The following is a 26,554-nucleotide window of genomic DNA, read 5'->3' as shown; positions in this document are numbered from 1 at the left end:
GCTCAGCTTTCGGATTTGTACAATTTATGGGAGGGGGTGGGTTTGAACTAAATGATCTCTATTGTGTTTTCTACCTCAAAAATTCTACAGTAGAAACACTGGTAGTGTAGTCAGCACAGGTACAACTATAGTGTTTAGAATCTAGTCCTACAGAATTCTTAGTTCAGTGAAAGGTTTTCCTGGTATTTCACCTCACACATGACAATTCACAAATCTTTCCTTGCCCCCAAATTTGGGACCCTAGGGATAGAGTGGTTTATAGAAACCCCCAGCCACAATGAACTATATCTTCTTATTTTTTCATTTTCATTTTATTTATTTATTTAACTTGGTCGCACTGCACAGCATGTGGGATCTTAGTTCCCTGACCAGGGATCGAACCCACACCCCCTGCACTGGAAGCGCAGAGTCTTAACCACTGGACCGCCAGGGAAGTCCCTACCCTATCTTTTTAGATGGAATGAAGTAAGTAAACATTTACAAATATTTGAAGGAAGATTTGGTATTTGATTAGATATAATGAATGAGAGGAAGGCGTCAAAGATGATGCTGAGGTTACTCGCTTGGGTGACTGGGTGAACAGTGAAGCCACTAACTGTGATTGGGAATGTAGGTGGAGGGGAAATGGTGACTTTGGTTTAGGGTGTGTGGAGTGTGAGGTGCCTTGGGAAATCCAGGCAAATGTATATAGTAGGCAGTTGGAAAATTGTATCTGGAGACATTGAACTTCTGACCACTTGCAAATAGGAATGCCCAAGGATGAAAGAGGGACTTCTCTGAGTTGGAACAGGGCTAACAGTAAATAGTTGTTTGAGATAGGACACTTTTTTCGTAATAGACTGTAACAGCTACCAGGTCTTCACAAAAGTGAAGCCAAGTTAAAACAAAACAGAAAGATATTGATCTATATGCCCAGGACTCCCACATGGATTTGCTCTAGCTACTGCTTTCCTCTCATTCATTGTATCTAATCAAATACCAAATCTTCCTTCAAATATCTCTCAAATAAAGACCCTCATATTTCTCTCCAAGGCCAGTGACTTAGCTCAGGCCCTTATTATTTTTTATGTGGTAGCTTGTGATTCTTCTTTTGTGATCTGCCTGTTCACCTTCTTTACCCATTTTCTTCTTTACTAATTGGGACAGTTTGAAATGTATTTGCATAAGATAGAAAATAAAGATTAAAAAATCTTATAAAGCAATTTTCTTCATATCCTGACTGGAGTTCTTGTTCATTTAAAGCTTTGAGGGATATTCTTTCTACAGAACATCAAACATCAGGATGAAAAGTAAAAATTTACTCAGATTTGGAGCTTGCCACATATGGATGTTTGACATTCATTAAACTATGTGACAAATGAATGACTTACATCTTACCTTTCATAGGGATGTGTGGGCGCTGTATAAACATAACCTGGGATTCACTCCCTTCATACTTAGGATGCAGACAGAAATGTTTTTAAATCCCCTTTGATTTCTTTTTTTATGAGGCTTACTTTTTTTTATATCGTTTATTTGAAAGCTGGATACTTTTTTTCCAGTTAATTATCTGCAGTCTCCCACTGCTTCTATTTTCAGAACTGACATAGAAGATAGAAGCATCGGGGTTTTTTTTAAACATTGGACACAGTTTTACAGTCAGAATTTTAAAAGTTCTCACATTTGCCATAGACGTTTTCAAGACATTATAAAGCACACTATAATTTAATAAATATTGCCTTTGTTTTTCAAGCTATTCTAAATATTCAAACAAGATTTTATTTTAAAATACATATTTAAAGCTTAGTGTATTTAATCATTAATTTCAATTATGTATGTAAACACACTTTAATCCTTAACAGTATGAGTGATTTCACTTATTAGTACGAAAGGCTTCTTATGATAATTCTAAAATTCATATTTATTATTCCTACTGAAAAGACTAGAAAGGAAGCCTTTAATCCTGCTTGCACAATATACTAAACATAATCCTAAAATAACTAGTAAATTAGTCCAGGTAACAGCTGATAATTGGTGGGAGAACATAGCCTTTTACTGAAATTGTGGAACACTGAGTAATTAAAAGCACGTCTTTGGCACAAAAACATGGCATAATAATTTAGTTTGTATGAATGCTTGTAATTTAATGGGCTGGTTTTACCCACTGTTACTTCCACATTATACAACTAAATGATATTAAATATAAATTGATAATGGAAATGACTACTTTTCACTTTTTGTTAGATAATAACTGAAAGAAAGGTATTATGTCTGAATATTTGTTTCTGCTCTAGAAGGAAAAAAATCATCAATTACACATGCCTTCTGTGTGTCACCATAGTTTTATCTTTTATGTGGTAGAAGTTACATTATGAATCTTGTCAAAAATAGACTGGTATCAGATGACACATCTAACTTAAACCCCAAAAAACATGTCCCTTGGCTTCATTTGACTTACTCTGGTGTTTCTCTAATATCCCACACATCATGGTGCTCTGCCCCTTCTGGAACCTCCTCTGGATTCCAGATGTGCTCACTATTTTCATCACTTGTTTGAGGGATGACTGTGAAGAAAGGGAAGATAAAGCTGAAGCTTTTGCCTGTTAGCCCCTTGAAATTGCTCCTGTTCTTCTTCACACTAAGTTTGGGATCACTGAAGTGAAATATTTTCTATTTGTAATCGCTAGCTTGTTTTTTGGTCAGGGGAAGCTAAATTCGGAACAGTTGACTTAAATTTTTTAATCAACACACAGCCAATACATTGAAGAGTTGTAATAATAATTGTAGAAAATTTGGAAAAGACATATAAGCAAAAAGAAGAAAATAAAATAATCTACAATCTAACCACCCAGAGATGATCAATGATAGCATTCTGGTGTACATCTTTCCAGTCTCTCTCTCTCTGTATATGTGTGTATATCTATATCTATATCTACAGAAATATATATATATATATGTGTACATACACATATAAAACATATAATATATAAATATTTAGTACATAAAATAACATACTGTGTATAAAATATATATTATATACAACATATAGGCAAAGAAATATTACACATTTTTTCAGAAACAAATAGGATCATATGTAAAATATTTTTACATAAAAGAACAAATCAAACATGCAATCAATCTGATTTGGATAGAAATATTTTATCTTGCCTTGTGTTTTACTATATAAAAGCCCCTTGATACCTTTTCCATGCAAGCCTGACATAATTCTTTAAAAATACTATCAGTGAAAGAAACTGAAAACAGTAGAGACAATGATCATTTTTAATCCATTATTTTCCTCATATAGACATGAGCTCTAAAGAAAATCTCTCTCATTTGTCCTTTATGTCAACTGATCGCATGTCTGGGGTTTCTACATGTCATCTTTAAATGTTTGAAAGTAAATAGGGGGCTCACACCAATGAGTACTTGCCAGAGCAGTCGCTGCCAGTGTCTTCGTCCCTGCAGTGAGCCACAGCCATCCCCTGCCTCCTCAGGAATCCCTCCAATAGTAGCAGTAAAGTTTAACCATTCAGAGGACCTTCAAGATGGTGGAGGAGTAAGACGTGGAGATCAACTTCCTCCCCACAAATACGGCAGAAATACATCTACATGTGGAACAACTCCTACAGAACACCTACTGAACACTGGCAGAAGACCTCAGACTTCCCAAAGGCAAGAAACTCCCCCATGTACCTGGCCGTGTGATTGAAAGGGTCTTGGTGCTCCAGCTGGGTGTCAGGCCTGAGCCTCTGAGGTGGGAGAGCCGAGTTCTGGACTACCAGAGACCTCCTGGCTCCACGTAATATCAAATGGCGAGAGCTCTCCCAGAGATCTCCAACTCAACGCTAAGACACAGCTCCACTCAACGACCAGCAAGCTCCAGTGCCGGACACCCCATGCCAAACAACTAGCAAGACAGGAACACAACCCCACCCATTAGCAGAGAGGCTGCCTAAAATCATAATAAGTTCACAGACACCCCAAAACTCACCACCAGACGTGGTCCTGCCCACCAGAAAGACAAGATCCAGCCTCATCCACCAGAACACAGGCCCCAGTCCCCTCCACCAGGAAGCCTAAACAACCCATTGAATCAACCTTAGACACTGGGGGCAGACACCAAAAACAATGGGAACTACGAACCTGCAGCCTGTGAAAAGGAGACCCCAAACACGGTAAGTTAAGCAAAATGAGAAGACGAGAAATATGCAGCAGAGGAAAGAGCAAAATAAAAACCCACCAGACCAAACAAATGAAGAGGAAATAGGCAGTCTACCTGAAAAAGAATTCAGAGTAATGATAGTAAAGATGATCCAAAATCTTGGAAATAGAATGGAGAAAATACAAGAAACGTTTAACAAGGACCTAGAAGAACTAAAGAGCAAACAATGATGAACAACACAGTAAATGAAATTAAAAATTCTCTAGAAGGAATCAATAGCAGAATAACTGAGGCAGAAGAACGGATAAGTGACCTGGAAGATCAAATAGTGGAAATAACTACCACAGAGCAGAATAAAAAGAAGGACACTACATAATGATCAAGGCATCAACCCAAGAAGAAGATATAACAATTGTGAATATTTATGCACCCAACGTAGGAGCACCTCAATACATAAAGCAAATGCTAACAGCCATAAAAGGGGAAATCGACAGTAACACGATAATAGTAGGGAACTTTAACACCCCACTGTCACCAATGGACAGATCAACCAAAATGAAAATAAATAAGGAAACACAAACATTAAAAGACACATTAGACCAGATAGACTTAATTGATATTTATAGGACATTCCATCCAAAAACAACAGAATACACTTTCTTCTCAATTGCTTATGGAACATTCTCCAGGATAGACCATATCTTGGGTCACAAATCAAGCCTTGATATATTTAAGAAAACTGAAATCGTATCAAGTATCTTTTCCGACCACAACGCTATGAGACTAGATATCCATTACAGGAAAAATCTGTAAAAAATACAAATACATGAAGGCTAAACAATACACTACTAAATAACTAAGAGATCACTGAAGAAACCAAAGAGGAAATAAAATAATACCTAGAAACAAATGACAATGAAAACACGACGGCCCAAAACCTATGGGATGCAGCAAAAGCAGTTCTAAGAGGGAAGTTTATAGCAATACAATCCTAAATTAGGAAACAAGAAACATCTCAAATAAACAACCTAAACTTACACCTAAAGCAAGTAGAGAAAGAAGAACAAAAAACTCCAAAGTTAGCAGAAGGAAAGAAATCATAAAGATCAGATCAGAAATAAATGAAAAAGAAATGAAGGAAACAATAGCAAAGATCAATAAAACTAAAAGCTGGTTCTTTGAGAAGATAAACAAAATTGATAAACCACTATTCAGACTCATCAAGAAAAAAAGGGAGAAGACTCAAATCAACAGAATTAGAAATGAAAAAGGGGAAGTAACAACTGACCCTGCAGAAATACAAAGAATCATGACTGATTAATACAAGCAGCTCTATGCCAATAAAATGGACAACCTGGAAGAAATGGACAAATTCTTGGAAAAGCACAACCTTCCAAGACTAAACCAGGAAGAAATAGAAAATATAAACAGACCAATCACAAGCACTGAAATGGAAACTGTGATTAAAAATCTTCCAACAAACAAAAGCCCAGGACCAGATTGCTTCATGGGTGAATTCTATCAAACATTTAGGGAGAGCTAACACCTATCCTTCTCAAACTCTTCCACAATATAGCAGAGGGAGGAACACTCCCAAACTCATTCTACGAGACCACCATCACCCTGATACCAAAACCAGACAAAGATGTCACAAAGAAAGAAAACTACAGGCCAGTATCACTGATGAACATAGATGCAAAAATGCTCAACAAAATATTAGCAAACAGAATCCAACAGCACATTAAAAGGATCATAAACCATGATCAAGTGGGGTTTATCCCAGGGATGCAAGGATTCTTCAATATATGCAAATCAATCAATGTGATGCAGCATATTAACAAATAGAACGATAAAAACCATATGATAATCTCAATAGATGCAGAAAAAGCTTTTGACAAAATTCAACACCCATTCATGATAAAATCTCTCCAGAAAGTAGGCATAGAGGAACCTACCTCAACATAATAAAGGCCATATATGACAAACCCACAGCAAACATCATTCTCAGTGGTGAAAAACTGAAACCATTTCCACTAAGATCAGGAATAAGACAAGGTTGCCCACTCTCACCACTATTATTCAACAGAGTTTTGGAACTTTTAGCCACAGCAGTCAGAGAAGAAAAAGAAATAAAAGGAATCCAAATTGGAAAAGAAGAAGTAAAACTGTCACTGTTTGCAGATGACGTGATACTATATAGAGAGAATCCTAAAGATGCTACCAGAAAACTACTAGAGCTAATCAATGAATTTGGTAAAGTAGCAGGATACAAAATTAATGCACAGAAATCTCTTGCATTCCTATACACTAATGATGAAAAATCTGAAGGAGAAATTAAGGAAACACTCCCATTTACCACTGCAACCAGAAGAATAAAATACCTAGGAATAAACCTACCTAAGGACACAAAACTCCTGTATGCAGAAAACTATAGGTCACTGATGAAAGAAATTAAAGATGATAGAAACAGATGGAGAGATATACCATGTCCTTGGATTGGAAGAATCAACATTGTGAAAATGACTATACTACCCAAAGCAATCTACAGATTCAGTGCAATCCCTATCAAACTACCAATGGCATTGTTCACAGTACTAGAACAAAAAATTTCACAATTTGTATGGAAACACAAAAGACCCTGAATAGCCAAAGCAATCTTGAAAAAGAAAAACGGAGCTGGAGGAATCAGGCTCCCTGACTTCAGACTATACTACAAAGCTAGAGTAATCAAGACAGTATGGTACTGGCACAAAAACAAAGCACAAAACCAGTATGGTACTGGGAGAAAGAAATACAGGGCAATGGAACAGCATAGAAAGCCCAGAGATAAACCCATGCACATATGGTCAACTTATCTCTGATAAAGGAGGCAAGAATATACAGTGGAGAAAAGACAGCCTTTCAATAAGTGGTGCTGGGAAAACTGGTCAGCCACATGTAAAAGAATGAAATTAGAACACTCCCTAACACCATACAGAAAAATAAGCTCAAAATGAATTAAAGACCTAAATGTAAGGCCAGACACTATAAAACTTAGAGGAAAACATAGGCAGAACCCTCTATGACATAAACCACAGCAAGATCCTTTTTGACCCACCTCCTAGAGAAATGGAAATAAAAACAAAAATAAACAAATGGGACCTAATGAAACTTAAAAGCTTTTGCACAGCAAAGGAAACCATAAACAAGACGAAAAGACAACCCTCAGAATGGGAGAAACTATTTGCAAATGAAGCAACTGAGAAAGGACTAATCTCCAAAATTTACAAGCAGCTCATGCAGCTCAATATCAAAAAACAAACAAGCCAATCCAAAAATGGGCAGAAGACCTAAATAGACATTTCTCCAAAGAAGATATACAGATTGCCAACAAACACATGAAAGGATGCTCAACATTACTAATCATTAGAGAAATGCAAATCTAAACTACAATGAAGTATCACCTCACACCGGTCAGAATGGCCATCATCAAAAAATCTACAAACAATAAATGCTGGAGAGGGTGTGGAGAAAAGGGAACCCTCTTGCACTGTTGGTGGGAATGTAAATTGATACAGCCACTATGGAGAAGGGTATGGAGGTTCCTTAAAAAACTAAAAATAGAACTGCCATATGACCCAGCAGTCCCACTACTGGGCATATACCCTGGGAAAACCATAATTCAAAAAGAATCATATACCACAACGTTCATTGCAGCTCTATTTACAATAGCCAGGACATGGAAGCAACCTAAATGTCCATCAACAGATGAATGGATAAAGAAGATGTGGCCCACATATACAATGGCATATTACTCAGCCATAAAAAGAAACGAAACTGAGTTATTTGTACTGAGGTGGATGGACCTAGAGTCTGTCATACAGAGTGAAGTAAGTCAGAAAGAGAAAAACAAATACCGTATACTAACACATATACATGGAATCTAAAAAAAAAAAAAAGGTTCTGAAGAACCTAGTGGCAGGACAGGAATAAAGACACAGATGTAGAGAATGGACTTGAGGACACGGGGAGGGGCAAGGGTAAGCTGGGACGAAGTGAGAGAGTGGCATTGACATATATACACTACCAAATGTAAAATAGATAGCTAGTGGGAAGCAGCCGCAAAGCCCAGGGAGATCAGCTTGGTGCTTTGTGACCACCTAGAGGGGTGGGATAGGGAGGGTGGGAGGGAGATGCAAGAGGGAGGAGATATGGGGATATATGTATACGTATAGCTGATGCACTTTGTTATACAGCAGAAACTGACACAACATTGTAAAGCAATTATACTCCAATAAAGATGTTAAAAAAAAAAAGAAAGTAAATAGGCATGCTAAACCCAGCTTACATTTGTTCCAACTGTTGCGGCAGCAAATGGAGACCCACATTAGGTGCAGAACATTATTTTGATTACTGTTAAGTGTTCCCAGAAATGCACCTGATTGTCAGGTTTTCAATTCTGCCAGTTCATTTGAAATGATCTGCTTCCATCTAGCATGGGTTTTGTAAAGCATAATTACAGATTTATATATAATGTTTTACATATGACTCATTGTTCTTAGAATTTAGAGATTATTAGACCTACATTATCAGAAATACAGGCAGCACAGAAATACATCCAAATTTGAACTAGTCTTCTGTGAAGTGAATATCTCTTGAATAAGGCAAATAGACTCTTGAGTATGTAGAATAACTGAAATTTAAAAATTGTCCACTCAGACCTCATTTTAGTCATTATTTTAAACATTTTTCCAGACAAAATCTTTTACAATTACCTAAATTGATGAGAGTACTTCATTTCCCCTCCCTGTTCACCCTCTGGTAACTATGATCATGACCAACAGAATTTCAGATTTCTATATTTTTAAAGATGTGAAAAATGTTCAACTCTGTGAAAATGTATAGGCCAAAATGCTGGGAAAACACCCAAAAAATATTTATTCTAGTTTACTGGACCCGTCACTTTATAAGTTACCCCATGGGCTTTAATTTATAAGCTTTTCAACATAAGATAAAATTGTGTAGTTATTTGTTTCATTGTGTTCTCCAAAGGACTATTAGCTCAATGGGGGCAGGGACCCTTTCTATTTTGATCTCCATTGTAGTCTCAGAGATGATCATACTACCTGGTACATAATTAGCTCTCAACAAATATTTATTGAATGAATTAATGAATTCTGTGAAATTGCCAGAATATAGCAGCATAGAACGTGACGGAGTTAAGTGTTGTGGTAACTAGACCCTAAATAATAAAAAAGTTATCTAACCACATGTGACTTTCTTGGTTTTCCATCTCAGGAAATATGCCAAAAAATGTGAATAACTCAAGGCAAATTAATTTCCATTACTAGAAAACAACTTACCTGCAACACTAGAGTAAAAACAACATCTTTATATGTAAATAGTTGTTCATCGTTCCCACAGTTATTTGAGTTCATCTTTGATAAGCGCTAGTGTTAGTTAGTATTACTCTCCCTATAATTTTGCTCCCAAAGAAAAGATTATACTGATTATATTGATCTATATGCTTTATTAAATAACTTACCTTTAAGCGCTTCTCTTTTTGGCGGTCCAATATTCCCAGGACCCATGGCTCCCATTGCAGATGAACTATTTGACTGGAGGAGAGGAAAAAAAGTCCAACATTCTGTAATTACTACTTGTATAACTTACATGACCAGTAGTACTTTAAATTTGATAAGTTTTCCATCTACAGTTTCATTAAGCTTCCCAGTTTAATTATCCATTGTTGTTATATAACCAAGAGACAGATGTCAAGTATTATTTTGAATGTGTTTTCCTTGTCCTTTCAAAAAGTATTTGCTTTAATAGACCCCAAGGCAGAATTGATCTTTGATCAGACTAAATCCCCAGTTCCAGCCCAGTGAATCATGTATTCTTGGGGATAGGGGAATGAGCCACATTCATCTCTTTGAAGGTTAGAACCCAGTGTTAGAATAAGAGCATCGACCCCTTTGGGTTTTGGCAGTTGTCTGGTCATAGTTAGATGGGGGACAGAAGTATGGGAAAGTTTTCTAGAAATAAAAACAAACCACTAAATAGAGTCTAAGTATTTAGACATCAAACAACTCATTCAAAAGTCTTGATAATAGCTTTTACTTCTTTCCACTGTGGATATGAAATACTTCTTCGTCCCATCACCTCATGACACTGAACTACTGGATTTAAACAGCAACCCCAAATTAATAGTGTCAAATACATGCTGAACCACTTCAGTCTTCATGCAAGTTCAGGTTTATTTTGCCATCTTCTGTACGAGCAGACATACCCCCTGTATGGGACAGGGACAGCAGACATACTGCCCCTGTCTCACCAGTAGAAGAACAGTTTTCTTTTTTCAGCTGAGTATAGTGGCAACCACCTCATTGGTCCCTGTCAGGAGTTCTTCGATACTTCAAGAAAATCCCAATTTTTTTTTTTTTTACTAATTGTTCTTGCTGATGTCAGACTCTGCAGCTCCAATTCACTCCATTGCTGGCAGTCAAAACTTCTTATCGCGTGGTCCTGGCAAACTAGCACCTCCAACTCTCCTTTTCCAGGCCCCTGCCCTTATCTCCCAAGACTTCAGACAGGTACACAAGTTATAATGTCCTGTTTGGGCAAGAAGAATAGGGTCTGTCCTTGGAAGCTGGTGGAAAAGCTCATCTGTGTCTTTTTTATGCTAAATTATTCCAACAGCTATAAATTAGAAATTAATCTGTAACATCTCAACGGTTTCTGAGACAGAACTCTTGCTTTCCAAAAGGTGCTTCAAAAGTGCTATGTCTGCTGTTAAGGTGTTACAGGCATTTTTATGTGAAAATCCCAAGACAATATTCTGTACATTTTTTTCTTTTAAATCACTAAAGTCATATAAACTTGCAGTGCTTTTCTTAAGTTATTAATCACCAGAATATTAATAATACTAACAGTCAATCAGGGTAAAGCATTTTTTGGAACCTGAGGGCCTCTTGTTTTGTTGAGTGCTTCCTTCCACAGCAAATTAAAATCCATAGAAATAAAAACTTGAACATTCCTGACAAAAATTGGTATGCTTTCCATGGACAGTGATGATTGGATCAGTATATCAGAACAGAGGAGGAGTTTCAGTTTATTAACTTAATGAAAATAAATGATTAAAAATAAAATTTTCAAGTGAAAAGATGGATCAGGGTAATAAAAACATTAAAAACCATCTGGCAATTGTTTCTATAAGAATATCATTTCAGCCTCTACCATGAATCTACATCCAATTATCTGAGCAATTTATCATTGCAATTCATGCCACTTTGCAATATGTAAGAGACTTAGAACATCCTTGTTACGTTGTCTGTGCAGAGTGGTAAACCTTATTTCCCAAGGTCTTAAGATCCCCTCGTGAGACAACATACTCTCTTCCCAATCTCCTATATTCTTAACAATTCTTTGTGGGGATAGTGTATATAAACCAATGTGTATGCAACAGTTCTAAATGCTGTTTTCAGTGAGTGTATTTTCAAAAACACTTCGCTCTTGTAATCGTTCCACAGTTCCCAAGATTAATACATGTTAAAAAATGAAAAGCCGTTTCTCTCCTGGAAAATTTAATAGTTCATTACAAACATTAATTTTTCTCCCACTGTTCTGATACCCCAATTCTATATCCTCTAATGATATCTGTACTGTGGTGTCTGAATGACCACTTATCTCAAAATTGCTTATAACCCAGATATACAGAATCATACATTATTATAGTAATTTTCCTCTATATATTGTACAATTTGGTAAAATGATTCTAGTCTCTCTATTCTCATAAGCACTCATCTTTCCCCTGGAAACACCTCTAGATGCAAATAAACATCTCCATATATAAATGCCAAAGGAAACAGGCTTTGTAACCAGGGGAAATTCTTATCTCTGAATCTGTTCTAGTTACAAGTTCCACTTCCCCTTATTCCAGATTGTTGTTTCTCTATATGACATACTTTTTTCTATGTGACATAACTTTACCTTTTCTATACTTTTTCTATATGGCATAACTTTACCTTTCCCAGGATTTATCATTCTATTTCAGCTAAGGTAGCAAAAACGAGTTTGCCTTCCCAAACTTATTGATATATTGCACTTAACTTTTTCTTCTGTGTCCTATTTGTTGTATATATTCAATGCTGTTACTAATGGCCTGCTTTTTCTTTCCTTCTTTGGCCTCTACTAAGAATTCTCCGACTAAAACTTCTTGGTTCCTAATCCTGGCTCCAAGCTGACTCAGTTCCCCTCCTCCACAAATTTTATTTCCATTGCATGTCTTATTTGATTCTGCCCTGTTCCACGTAACTTCTTCCTGGAGGGTGGAAGCTCATCCAGTGTCAATCTGGTTGACACTGGATTGGCTGCCTATTTAGATTATGCTACTTGTTTTTCCACACTATGGCAAAAAAGAATTTGGGGAGGAGAAAATTGATATGTATGTTCATGGGAGATGGTTTATTCACGGTAAACTGGTCATGATAACAAAGAACATTAAAATAGTTTAAAGCAAATTAATATATTCTGCTATAGTACGAGACTTTTTTATATAAATTTATTTATTTTATTTATTTATTTTTGGCTGCCTTGGGTCTTCACTGCTGTGCGAGGGCTTTCTCTAGCTGCAGGGAGCGGGGGCTACTCTTCGTTGTGGTGCGCAGGCTACTCACTGCGGTGGCTTCTCTTGTTGCAGAGCACAGGCTCTAGAGTGCAGGCTCAGTAGTTGTGGCACGCAGGCTTAGTTGCTCTGCGGCATATGGGATCTTCCAGGACCAGGGCTCGAACCCTGGTCCCCTGCATTGACAGGCGGATTCTTAACCACTGTGCCACCAGGGAAGCACCTATAGTATGAAACCTCTGCCGCAAATTTTGTTTGCCTTCACATAGGCAGTCTGATAGCCAAGGTTTGCTAATATCTAAGGAGGAGGAGAATGGAGAGCAGGGCGTTACATGGAAGTATTTTGAGTATTCTGAGCTTACTGGCAGTGACTGTGGAATGGGCAAAGGTCAATTCATGCAACTCTCCTACCCAAAATGAAGCCCATCTTGCTGCTGCAAGCCTCCCTGAGGTTCCCTGTCCTGACCCCAAATGCTATTCAACTAATTAGATTCCACAGCTCTATCTGAGCATGTAGCCGGAAGCCAATTTTAATAGGCTGAAGATAGTTTGTCCCCTTATTTGGCTCAAAATATTTTCTGTTCTGCTTTCATGTGTAGACAAATTTTTAAAAATTAAGGGTTTGGGGGCCCTAATTAATACTGTCTAATTAAAATTATTTGTTTTATAGAAATATTGTCTAGGCTTAAAAATCCTAGCTACCACTCTTTGTAATGGTTGTCCAGCATTCTTTGGCCATAAATATAAATGACAAACATTCTGAAATGTGGCTATTGCTACCATAGTTACAGAACTCTTTTCTTATTCAGTGTTCAGGTAGTTTAGAAAAAAATATAATTACGTCTGCTAGAAATGTACTAGAGGTTATATTCTCATGCATAATCAGTCCTGCAACCTCCTGTGAATGTATTAGATGACAGAGCCCTGCTCCCACAGCAAGGTTGGAACAAGTTGTTCAAATACAGTTTCACAACTTAGTGTGATCAGAACTAATTCATCTGTAGGTATATAACCACCTGTCCGGACTCAAAGTCATCCTCTTCTGGATAAAGCAGCTTAGAGAGAGCCTGCAGAGCTGAAACTGAGGAAATGGTTTCAATTTCCATATTTTCGGATTCCATATTTTCAGCTTCTGCATTTTCAGATTCCATATTCTGAGGAAGAAGATAATCAGAAAGAGGTACTTTAGTCTTCTATTTTATTTAAGACATGAAGATTTTTCTAAATTGTCATATCTCCCTTCTTTCCCTGGGTCACTCCATTATCTCTTATTCCTCCTTGAAAATCCTTGTAAACTCCTTCAAATATATGTATTTTGCTGACTCACAGACCTGGGGCAGCAAGTAAATGCAAGTATTCAGCTTGCTTTATTAAAACTTCGTGCTCAATCTAACAAGCATTTCTTGAGCACCTACATAGTGGTTCTCAGATTTTAGTGTGTTTAAGAGTCAATTGGGGAGTTAGTTAAAAATGCACATCCTTAAACTCTACCCCAAGAGAAAGGGTATGTCAGTGTCACGTAGAATGTACATTATTATTTGGAAACATACTTTTGTGGACTACCTTTTTATCTGTCTAATATATGCTGTCTAGCTAGTATATTCCTATTCAGTGAACTGAAAAGGATGTTTGTTGGGGGGAATGTCTCAAGGAACTTTACTCATTTCACACTTTTGCCTCAGGCAGGCCGGTATCTTCTGCTTTATTTAAAATTTTAATCAACCCTTGATGTTGCCTTGCATTATATTGCTGTTTGAGACCTCTAGTGGGTTGGTTCATTAACTTTAGTGAAAGTTCACACAAAATAAATTGTTTTTTTCTGATTATAATAGTGATACTATATATGTCTATTGTGGAAACTTTAGGAAATAATACATTAAAAGTAGAAATAAGAGAATCACAACTACTTGTAATCCTACCAACCAGACATCAGTCTTTTAAATAATCTCTACCGTTATATTTGGAGTAGGAATTCAGGATCTTTAAAAATCTTGGGAGTGTCAAACTTTAATGAATAACCTGAATAAAGACTGTAGAATTAGGCCTATTGTTAGTGATTTGGGCATAAATATAATAGGAATCTTTTCTACACTTCTGCTGATATTTTTTGAACATTATTTTATAAAATTAATTCACAGGAAGCATTTCTTTAGTGCTTTTATTAAATGATCCACTAAAATGTTTGTGTTGTGCCTAGGACAGTAATACAAAGGAATTCTCAAAAGTGTGCTGGTACAATCACCTGTCAAAATCAATCTGCATGTAAATGGCGTTTTACAAATCTTTTGTTTTACTATTATATTTTACCATTATTTTGACTTTCCTTTTTAAAAGGAAAACTGATCTGAATGCTTATCAGAGATGTCAAGGGTATGAAACAAATGTTAAATTGCCCTATAGATCTAGCACAGAGGCAAGTATATCATAGTGGTTAAGAGTAAGGGCTCTGGAGTCATGTTGCTTAGATTTGTATCTATCGTTTACTTCCTAGCTCTGTGACTCTGGGCTACATCTTTTAAACTAATAATGATGTCGAATAACTTAATGATAAAACTCATTACATTGAAAACTCATTAAATTGGAAAAGGTGAAATAAGAGCCGATTAAAACAATCTTCTCTCACAGTATGGTCTGGTTGTCTGCTATGGAAATGAATAATTGACACATTAAATTAAACAAAGAGGCTTCTGTTTATATTTTTAAAGTCCTAGCTGATTATGTGTTCATTAAATATTTACTTAACATTAAAAGCAAAAAGTTTATTGAAACATTTTCTACCTTTGACAGTGAAAGGGAAAAATGGATCCAGATATCAGATGCAATGATATAAATGGTATTTTGAGTTGAGATTGTACAATGAGACTTTTAAAAAACAAATATAGCCGAAATTGTTTTACTATTCCAGCATTACCTACCTTACAATATTGTTGTGATGGCCGTATTATGCAACGTAGGTAAAAGAGTTTGCTAAAATATGAAAAGCTTTATAAAAATATCATTATTATATGGCACATAGTGCCAGCACCCACAGGTACACGATGATGAGGCTTGCTAGAGCTTAATGGTGGGCTGGTGAGAGGGGAAGAAACTGGAACCAGTAGAACTAACCCAGAAGAAGGGTATTCAGAAGTGCCAAATATAGCATCTGAGTTAGCAATCAGAACTGCTATTCACGCGTGCTCATGGGCTTGGCAGTGACATGGCAGCGAGAGTCTCAGGACGTGAGCAGTGTTTCGGCAGAAAGGTTGAATAGCCATGGTTACAGGGAGGCCTATTTAGGTAAAGTAGGATCCTGGTCCATAGGTGGGGGTATAGGAGGCAGGATGGGGTTCTTGAGTATTATGGGGGAGTTGGCAGCTAGAGGAAGGTTCAGAATAAGGCAGGGCTCAACATCACAGCTAGAAAAGAGAAAAGGAAACAGGCACTCCATCAGAGGCTTTCTAATGTCCCAGTGGAGGTTATGAAGGAAGGCTGTGGTTCAGTAAGTACACTGGATACTGTATTTAGGAAAAGCAGATTAATTCTAAATCCCCATCAGTTGGGAAGTAGCTCTCGCCTGGTTCTCATTTGGTAAGAGGCAGGGCAGCGTGGGCAGTGGGAAGCTACACCTAGAGGCTGAGCGTCTTCAGTAACTGGAGCTGGCATGTAGTCAGCAGTTGGTGAATACTGAATGAAGTATGACTAAATTCATACGAACGTTGATTTCAAAATAGTCACCTTGGAATGTTATACATTGATGTAAATTATGCTATCGATGCTCAAAATATTTTGGAACTGCCTTCATATGTATCACCAAGAAAACAGGTATCACTATGGTATCACTCAGTCTGATTACACCTCAGATTTGTCTCCAAGTGATTTCTAGATATATCTAGATATCACACCTACTTTCAAAATATGAAGATTTGATACTTTGAGGATATTCGAAAGAATGTGCTGCAAGCCTCAAGGCGATTCTAAAAGAGTAGCTTCAAAAGTAATTTGAGCAATAACAACAGCATTAGAATAAGTGGATAGCCTCCCAAAGTGACTGCTTTGAAGGGAATACCACTCCTTGGGATGTAAAACAAATCATTCACAATAGTTTATAGTATGCTGTTTATATCTGAAGTATATTAGGAATCAGACTTTTTAAATTCCAATTTATGCTGGCATACAATGGCATAGGTTCATACTTAGCTAAACTGGAGTAGAAATATCATAATAAAATTGGCACTCCAGCAAAGATAATTTTTACCATATCAACCATAATAATCATCTATAAACACAAAATAATAAATCACAAGTTTGTTGATATTGTATTTTGACAAACAAAAGAATCAGCAATACTTTGTAAGTAACTAATCAAAGAACTCATTTATCAAAAGAGAAAAACAATGATCTGAATTTTTAGAAAACTATATTCTAAATTCAATGGAAATGAAGATTCTACTAGCTTTTTTAGAAGTCTAACAAATTAAGAATAATTTGTTAAACTATTAAAAACATATTAAAGTTCATTTGACAAATAGATAACATCGGAAAAATTAAAGCAAGATGCCTTTTTATGAACTATGCAGTGTTATTTATTTGTAGGACTATCTTTTATTTGTAAATTTGATATAAAGTTCATCTTGAGCCTGACAATCAAGGTCCTTCAGGATTTAACCCCAACCTAATTTTCTGCCCTTCCCTCCTATTATTCTCCTACCTGTAATCTGCATTCTGTTAAAAACTGAACTGCTAATTAAACATACCCTATAATCTCCTGCCTTTGTACTTTGGAATGTATTCTTCCTTTTGCTTAGACTACCCAGATAGTATAGTGTAGTGATTTAAAAAAAAAAATTCTGGAGCCACACTGCCTGTTTGAATCTGTCATTGCCACTTAAATAGGCCAAGAATAAATTTAAGGCAAATTTAAGCAGGAACTTCATTTTAAAAATATATTGCTAAATCTTTTATTTGAGATTTGGTTATTTAGAAAGTAAATTTTCTAGACACTTTTTTTTTCTCTCACTCTCTTTTGGCTAGGCCAATTCCAGTGGCAGAGTTTTCTAGACAGTGCTTTTAATTTTTCCCACATCAACTTGGATCCTTAGGGCCTTCATAATTGATTGGGGGATCTCTTTCGGTACTAGCCACAATGAGCTAAAGAGACAGATGCTTCAGAACCAGCTCTTTGCCAAAACATTGGAGCCATTTAGGGACTAAACAAGCTCAACCAGGATGACTCCAGACTCACGGCACCGAAACAATAATATCAATAACCCGAGATTAAGTCAGACTCTAGTTGAGAGGGCTGGGGTCTCAGCAGGAATGGCTCTTCGACCTGAACTAATTGGAGAGAAGTCTAGGTTAAATTAGTGAAAATTCTGAATTACACACTATTCAACAAGAAATGACATTTTATTAATTCAAGTTTATATAGCAAATAAAATCAGGGTAATAAAGAATCACCAAATAGCATCATTTGGGAACTTGGTTAATAGGTAAACACATATCCCTATGTAGAGTTACTGACTGTTTATAGCTGAATGATTTCAAAGTATTAAAAATTCATTTACTCTCTTAAATAAAATTGGCATTTCTTCTGCAACTTTATTTATATAGTACCTTATTTAGCAATTCCTGTATTAAAATTCTTCTGAAAACACAAAAGTAAACATCATCTATGCCTATGTCTGAGTTAAATTATAATATACTGATTGGTTTTTTCTTACATTTTTTGACAACTATACACATCAATGATCCCCTGCCTATTAAAACGAATTCATTTTGACTTGTTTTTACAATACCAAGAATAATTTCCTTTTTTAGGTCTCTAACTTTCACTGCTATCAAATGTACCAAGTCATAAGTAACTATGGGGACTTAACAAGAGTTTTTGTTACAAATTTAAAATATATTTAATGGAAGATGATTTTTGAAAGTACCTGGAATATATCATAAACCTAAATGTCAAGAAATGAGCCTCTTGATTTAATATTTCCTCTATCCATTATTCTTTGTTTTAGCCAAACTTAATACACTTGCCAACAATTTTTTTGTTTCTGTCTCATTCCCATACTCCACCTCTATCTAAAAAGGAGTTGAGACAGCTCATTTTCCTTCAGAGCTTTGAAATTTTCTCCCCAAGTCAACAGGCCTATTTTCTTCATTTCTTCAGGAAATAGTGTCTGTTCTGAATCCCTGTCACAACAAGAAGCTCTTAGGAGAAGCGACCCCTACGTCTCTGCTCGAACTCTGTACTCTCCCCTCACTCAGATTTTATTTTTTGTCACAGTCCCTTACCTTTTGACGGGTACAGTCCAACGACATATAACACTCTCCCAATCAGCCCTTGGTGAGTAGCAGGTTTGGTAGGGACAAGCAGGCTTTTGCACACCACGCTCCAGCCCCCCAAGTGCGGTCTGACTGCTTCTCACTCCTCAACGGATCTGACCAACTACCGTTGGAACTCTCAGGCCACAGCGTGCACATTCCCGCACACAGGGCATTGTCCACGTAGTACGGGCCATTTTTTTCAGTCTGAACAGCGTTATACCCCCTAAAAAATATATCGCAACCAAGGCAACCTGGTCCAAGATAAATCATGCCTGTACATGTAAAACAGAAGATAACAGTGGCTACTTCAACTTGGAGCACCCAGATCTACCTGCAAGGAAATAATAGTTTTCACTCTCAAATTAGCGTTACAACCGTACGTGTATGTAAGTGTCTAGCGAAAAACGTCGGGAAGGCTTCGCATGTTCATTTTGGCCTTCTGACATTCCACCCGCATCCATCCCTTGTCTGGTAAAACTGCCCCATCTCACTCACATCCTGATAGACTGAGTTTTGTTAAAGCTGAATCCTGCTTCTAGAGAGTCTAGGGCAGGGGGATTTAGGGAACGGGTCTGTTCTATCGGCAACTTGTGGCTTTTTTGAGGTATCTCTCAGAGCCGTAAGTATCTAGAGTTCTCTGATAGCTAAGGCATCTGAGGACCCCTTCTTTCCCCCTCCTAAAGTTCGGATTTCCTCACCTGGGTCAGTTTTTGGGTGGCTCTCTAGGATCCAAAAATACACTGCGGAGAGCTCTGCGTCCCTCTGTTGCCTGGGTAACAACTTTGTTTCCGAAAACCCCCACCCCCCCACCTCCGGGTTCCCGCTTGACTTTCCTGGCCAATCATAGAAGAGGGTCCTTTGAAACCTCACGAGAAGCAACCAATCCGAACGCGTGTCAGTTGTGGTCAATGGCCGCCCTTTCCAGTTAACTAGGTCGACCCCTTTTAAGCCTGGGTCTCAGCATCGCTCCAGCGGAGACACGCCCACTGTGCAGGCTGGCTATTTTCGGCCGCAGAAGTTCCGGGTCCGCCTCTCTGGCCGCTCCGCAGTTTCATCTGGCTTCGGTTTTCTTCGCCGCCACCGAGATAACCGCCGCCACCGGTTTTCGTTTGTTCAGGAAATCAACCGGCTCCCTCATTGTTACTTTTTTCCTGCACGTGGATTCTAGACCGCTAGTTGTCCAGCGGATCTGGAACAGCGTGGACGGAAAGGTAGGCTCGGTGGCCGGGGGGTTTGAGGAGGTTTTGTGGCGGCTCCACACGCGCTCCCCACGCCCCCTTTCCGCGCTGTGACAGAGACACGTGTTGTGGTTCCGTCCCGGCTCAGCGTTTGTGTCTATGTGTGTGTAGGGTGGGAACGCGCTTTTTTTCCTCTGCTGTGGGCAAGCCTTCTGGATCTGGAGCCCCAGGGGGAGCACCCCTACGGCTGCCACGCGGCTCCAGCGAGGCACCGGCCAGAGCTACGCGTCGTTCCCACTCACGGGAACGTCGCCGGACCCGGTGCCCCGCTTTTCCCGCTTTGGAGTGCAGAAACGCTGGCGCGGCGCCCCTTTGCGCCGCTTGGCAATAGGAGTGTTTACACTTCGCCTAGAGGTACAGTTGTGACCCTAGTTTCTCAGGAATTCCGTGGTTTGGTTTTAAACAAAAGGGAAGCAGAATAGATGGCTTAATAAATATTTGGAGTATTCAAAACTGATTAGCTGTGTTCGATAGTGGGCCCCTTCATATAGTATTTGAGTGTTGTAAGCAAGGAGAGGTAGGATGGCTTTAATGGATGGTTACTTTTGGTTATCCAGGACCTGGAATTAGGTTATGAATTAACTAAATTGCTTTCCTTCTTTCTGCTATCCGGTGAAGGGGATAGTGAAGCTTGAGTAATTTGTTACTTGTTATTACCACAAGTAAACATTCTATTCTACTTGTTATTACCACAGTAAACAACAACAACAAAATGGGGGTAGAATATTTAAGTTATTGGCTAAAGTTTTGGCTTTTTAGCCAAATTACCTATAGCGTAATTCCCCTTATTACTGTAGGTGATCAGAGTTTAAGCGTCTTAAATTTTGTTATTTCTCTCGGATACTTGCGGAACTTAAGTTATGTATGCTATGCTGTCTCTTGCTTCTTGATTGTTTTTTTCTTTCTATTCCGCCTCGTTGTGCATTAGCCTAAGTCCGTAATGCCTAGCTAGTGCTTTTCGGACCTTTTTGCTGTGACTCACAGTAAGAAATTTTGTATTGTGACCCAGTACTTATACGCGATATATAACTGACAAGTATTTCGCAGAAACAGTACTTAATTACGTGCTTTTACTCTGATGCTTTCCATTATATTTTTTAAAATGTGGACCACAACCCACTAATGAATTGTCATTCACGGTTTGAAAAAGATCTGGTCTTAGATCTTTCGTTTTCAAACTTGTGTGTTTAGGAATCTCTTAGGATGTTTGTTACAAATACAGATTTCCCTGGCTTACTCCAGGAACTGGTTCTGTCGGTCTGTGGTGGGGCCCGGGAAGGTGCTATAAAGTGCTGGGCACAGTGCCAGATGCACAAATATTTAATAAATAATAGTTTTCTTCTTGGAAAACAAACGCTATTTATGTTTAGGGATATAATTACCTCTTCAAGGTTTGGCCTGCCCCTGCAAGGTGGAATCCGTGCTAAGGGCTGTTTTCTCCAGGGTTGGGGAGGTAGGAAGTTTGGAGATCCGTCCTCGGTCTGAGATGAATCTTCAGGCACTTGACTTACATAGAGAATTTCGTAAATACAGAAACTTAGGGGTTGAGGAACACAAAGGTTAGAGAGGTTCAGTGACTTGCCCAGGGTCATGTTGTCAGTGAGTGGATCTCAGAGATAAAGATCACTTGATTAAGTTTAATATTCTCATCCATCCTGCCTTGATAGCAGGTCAGATCTAGAGGCAGATGTTGAAACAGGAAAAGAGCTTCCCTGGCTTGCTTATCCCAGAAGCAGAGGCAACAGAATTTCTTGCTTTTGACTGCTAGTTTGATCTTAAACTAATGAAACTTGAGAGATCTAAAAGATGAAAAACACAACGAAAAGTTTCTCTGGGTTATAGGTGTGAAAAAGGGATATAGCTTAGTTAATTCTTTTATAATATATAAACTGCTTTAAAACGCTAGTTAAATAATTTATTAAACCAGCATTAAAAGAAATTAAATATGAAAAATTTCCCTCAATTCTGCTACCAAAATGTAACTGATATTTCTGTTTCTTTTCTACTGTTTCCAAATCTTAATTCCTGTTTATACAATGTTTTGTTCCTTTTTTTAAAATTTTTTATTTATTTATTTTTTTGTTCCTTTTATTTAATATGGTTCTGGGAATTTTTCCTATGTTCCTGACAGTCCTTATGTTTTTCATTATTAATAGCAGCTTAATATTGCATAAACTGAGATGGCCATAATGTACTCAGCCTAAATAAACAAGCAACAGAAGATTTATTTCCGATTATTCCATGTTATCAATAACACTGTAAAGTTTGGCTATTTAAAATCATTTATATAACTTACCTTCCATGCACTCAAGAGGAATCCTAACAAGAAGGCCAGGAATCTGGACCTGAGCTGTGAATTTTTGCCCCCTTGGATGTATGGATTTGCCCCTCTAGGTTTCTCTGTGCTGGAGTAGCAGTCATCAACCACAATATGAGTTAGGTTGAATGTATTTTTTTAACTAATAACTATGGACATTTTCAAAAGGATATACTTTAAAAAATATATGAATCCTAGCATATTCAAGCAGATTCAAGTGCCATAATAACACTCATGGTGATTAGCTTTCTTTTTGAATATCTTTTCCAAAGATTATATGAGTATGTATTCATTTGTAATTTAAATTTTTTATAAAGGAAGCAATTAAGTTGACTGGGAGAATAAAAGCTATAATTGGTCTGTATTAGCACATTCCCCCTTTTCAAAGCACACAGGTTGTCTTATTTTCTGTCATTCTAAAACATTAACTAGCCCCTCTTTTTAAAATTATAAAATATTTCAGACAGAAAATTACAGAGACTATTATACACCATCATCCATGTACCCACCAAAGATTTAACAATTGTTAACCTTTTGCCATATTTTCATTAGATATTGTTTTTTTAAAGAACTAAAACATTACACTAAAAGCAAACATAAAACTAAAACACTACCTCTTTGTACCCCTTCCCAATCTCATTTCCTTCCCAATCCCAGAGATATTTGTTCTTCTGAAGTTGTTAAATATTTTTCCTGTGTTTTTAAGTGCACTCAAACATAGATGGCCATAAATGGTTTGTAATATATTGTTTTGTGTGTCCTTTGACATTTTCATAAATGGTATACTGTACTTACTCTTCTGCAACTTTTTGGGGGTCAACATTGTTTTTGAGATTTGTCTGCACTGATAAATGTAGATAAAGTTAGTTATTTTGGGGGGGATAAACTGGGAGATTGGGATTGACATATACATACTACTATATATAAGGATAACTAATAAGAACCTACTGTATAGCACAGGGAGCTCTATTCAGTGCTCTGTAATGACCTGTATGGGAATGGAGTCTGGAAGAGAGTGAATATATGTATATGTATGTCTGATTCACTTTGCTGTACAGCAGAGATTAACACAACATGGTAAATCAACTATACCCCAATTAAAAAATTAATTAAAAAAATTTAAAAAATGAAATAACATATATATAACTCACATAAATACTAAAATGTGATTTTTATTTTTTACACAATTATTTCAGTAACACAGAAATATTCAAAAACGCTATCTTGCCATTTAATAGGTACAGTTTTCATAGGTTTCTCCCGGTAGACTTATTGCACAATCCAGGAATAAAGCTTAAAACAGAACGTCATTTAGGAGTAATAAAACCTAAATTAACAAAAGAAAAAAAAAAGTTGCTTTTATTGCTGTAAAGTAGCCCTCATATAACTATGCCACTTAAAAATATCTCCATTCCACTATTGTTGTTGGACATTTAGGTTGTTTCAAGTATACAAATATTCATATAAATCATACCACTAAAAGCGATACCTAAAATAGGCAAATTCATAGACACAGAAAGTGAAATAGAGGTTACCAGAAAGTAAGATAGAGGGACTGGGGGAGTGGGCAATGGGAAGTTATTGTTCAGTGGGTACAGAGTTTCTGTTTGTGGTGATGAAAAAGTTTCGAAAATATTGAATAGATAGTGGTGATGGTTAAACAATGTTGTGAATGTACTTAATGCCACTGAATTGTACACTTAAAAATGGTTGAAATGGTAAATTTTACATTATATTTTACCACACAAAAAAATTACAAACATAAGAATTATGCTTATTTTTCAAAGGCATACTTTGAAAAATATACTTGATGACTAGTTTTTTTGTGGTGTAAAGCCCTGAGAAAAGTGAGATTTATTTTAAAAAATAAACTTGAATTAAGTTATATTAGCCAGATCTATTTTTCCTTGTAAAATGATATTTTTTGAAATCTTTAAATGACTACTATTACTTCATGCTTGTATAAGATTTTAATGAATACTAGTATGCTTCAGAAGTTTCCAGTTTTTCATTTGTTTTTTTTTTTTTTTTTGCTCTTTTTCTCCAAGGTTTTGAGGGAGGATTCTTCTAAAAGGGAGTAGGCGTTGAGGCTGTACTTTGCATTTGAATGCCATTCCTCTTTCATTTCTTAGACTAGTTCTCTCCAGTGATGTACTCACTTCTTTCTCCTCTCCCCTCTCCTAATCCTGTTCTTTCACCGCTGCCCTTTTGGGTCCCTCTGCCTCCTTTCCATTTAGCCAAGCCTTCTCTTTGGGTTTCTCTGCCCTCCACTCCCGTCCTCTCTTGAGTCCCCTCCCCTGCCTTGTATCCTTCTCAGCTCCTCCAAGATTTCCCCTCTCTTGAGTCCTTCTGCCCACCCTCCCCTGTGGTCTCATCCCTGGTCTTTTCTTTTCCAATGTTGTAACTGCTAAAGGCATTCACTAAAATAAGACTTGTTTCATGGAAATTTACAGTCTTCTCTGCAGTGTCAGACTTGTAATATTCGGAAAGTTGGTCTTAATTTTGGGATTTGAAAAAACCTTTCTAGCCTTTAAGATAAGATTCTGACATTATGGCCTTGACAAGTATGAGTACGAAGGGGGAGAAAAGCACTTAATGTGAAAGATAATCAGTGGGTTATATTGCTTAAGATGTTTAATATGAACTGAAAACTAATGCACCATTTTCCATAGCTCTATATTTTATTTTGGCATAAAATAAAATGATTACCATTAGAAGTTTGATCCCTTCCTATTTCCTTGAAAATGGCTGTGCTAATTTCACCTCTCCCTATCCATTTCTCTCTGGGGACTCAAACATTTAGGATAAAACATTGGTAACTCAGTTTCTACTTCCAGAGTTGGCATCAATAACTGTCAGTGCAAATAAGGACCCTATTGTACTTTGAGACTTCAGTTTTTCTACTTTCTTCTTTAGTTCCATTTCTGTAACGCTTTCTTGGTGGAAAAGGGGTTTCTTCAGTGATTTGGTACTTTTCCTTTGCTTCTCTTCCTCTCTCCTTAGTTCGATAATTAATATGTTAAGGAACCATACGTATCATCAGAAGTTACTATTTATTGGAATGGTTTTATACCATGACTAATCACATTGCATAAATTTTCAGGCCAGGTTGTTTAGTCATGATGTTCTTGAGAAGGTGAACTGAATTCGTGGAATTCACCATTCACGTGGAATTCATGAATGGTTATCTAGTAACTAGGCATTTTAGGGGGAACATTGTCTCCAAAGAGGATTTGCTTCCAAGAAGGCAGAAAAACTTTGTAATCCATTACATGGCTGAACTTCTATGCTAGTCACTTCTTGACAGTTATTTCTCAAAGTAATGTGGGGCAATAATGGCATGAGTGATTTCCCCCCAAATCATTTATACTTTGTGAGACAGAAGCCCCTAAACATTTATGCTGAAATGACTTATAATAGGTACCCAGGCTTGAACTTATTTTGTTTCTGCTCTTTGAGTTGCAGTTTTATCTTCCTAATATCTGTTGCTTAAGCTAATGTTACAGTGAAAGTATTGTGTTCAGTTCCTTCACTTACTATTTGTTTGACCTTGGGAAAGTAATTTAGTATCTTAGAGCCTCAGTTTCTTCAACGATAGAATGGAGATCAAAATACCTTTATGGCTTGTTGTAGGTAATTAAAAGATGAGGAATTTCAGATTCGATAAGTGCTTTTATCATTTCCCTTTTATATAGGAGATTCAAGAACTTAAGTGGTAAAATGGTATGTCCTGAAATGACCTACCATCATTTATTGATCCTCAGTCAGATTTCTTACTAACCAGAACACTCCTAGGACCTACAAATGACGATAGGTAGTACAAAAAGAAGATAATTTGCATGCTGATAAATGAGATAGTTGTGTAGTATCAGGCAGCGTGGATAAGGAGAGAGCACTCTGAAGAGGAATAGAAGTTGGCTAGAGGAACTCAACAATGACAGAGACAG

The 26,554-nt window shown here is 37.2% G+C and overlaps 2 protein-coding genes across 3 annotated transcripts in view; one reads left to right on the top strand and one right to left on the bottom strand.

The window, feature by feature from the left end:
• Window positions 1-19,831, bottom strand: part of DNAAF6 (dynein axonemal assembly factor 6) — a 45,504-nt gene extending 25,673 nt beyond the window's left edge. The window contains exons 1-4 of one of the 2 annotated variants that reach the window (XM_068533809.1): window positions 19,751-19,831; window positions 13,763-13,900; window positions 9,669-9,741; window positions 2,438-2,543 (exon numbers count right to left, since the gene is read on the bottom strand). In XM_068533809.1, coding sequence (XP_068389910.1) covers window positions 2,438-2,543; window positions 9,669-9,741; window positions 13,763-13,897 — 314 coding nt within the window. In that variant the 5' untranslated portion in view covers window positions 13,898-13,900; window positions 19,751-19,831. Of the gene's footprint in view, window positions 1-2,437; window positions 2,544-9,668; window positions 9,742-13,762; window positions 13,901-19,019; window positions 19,091-19,750 lie in introns of those variants that run through there. The other variant, XM_068533808.1, reaches the window with a different exon arrangement.
• Window positions 19,832-20,035: 204 nt separating this feature from the next.
• The window catches only part of NUP62CL (nucleoporin 62 C-terminal like), a 77,176-nt gene continuing 70,657 nt past the window's right edge, over window positions 20,036-26,554 (top strand). Inside the window, exon 1 of the mRNA XM_068533092.1 lies at window positions 20,036-20,263. The gene's annotated coding sequence lies outside the window, so the exon portion shown is untranslated. The remainder of the gene's footprint in view (window positions 20,264-26,554) is intronic.

Source organism: Eschrichtius robustus, chromosome X (assembly GCF_028021215.1).
Source record: "Eschrichtius robustus isolate mEscRob2 chromosome X, mEscRob2.pri, whole genome shotgun sequence".
Classification (NCBI taxonomy): domain Eukaryota; kingdom Metazoa; phylum Chordata; class Mammalia; order Artiodactyla; family Eschrichtiidae; genus Eschrichtius; species Eschrichtius robustus.
The sequence above is the reverse complement of the archived record's forward strand: the minus strand, read 5'-3'. Positions and strand labels throughout refer to the sequence as shown.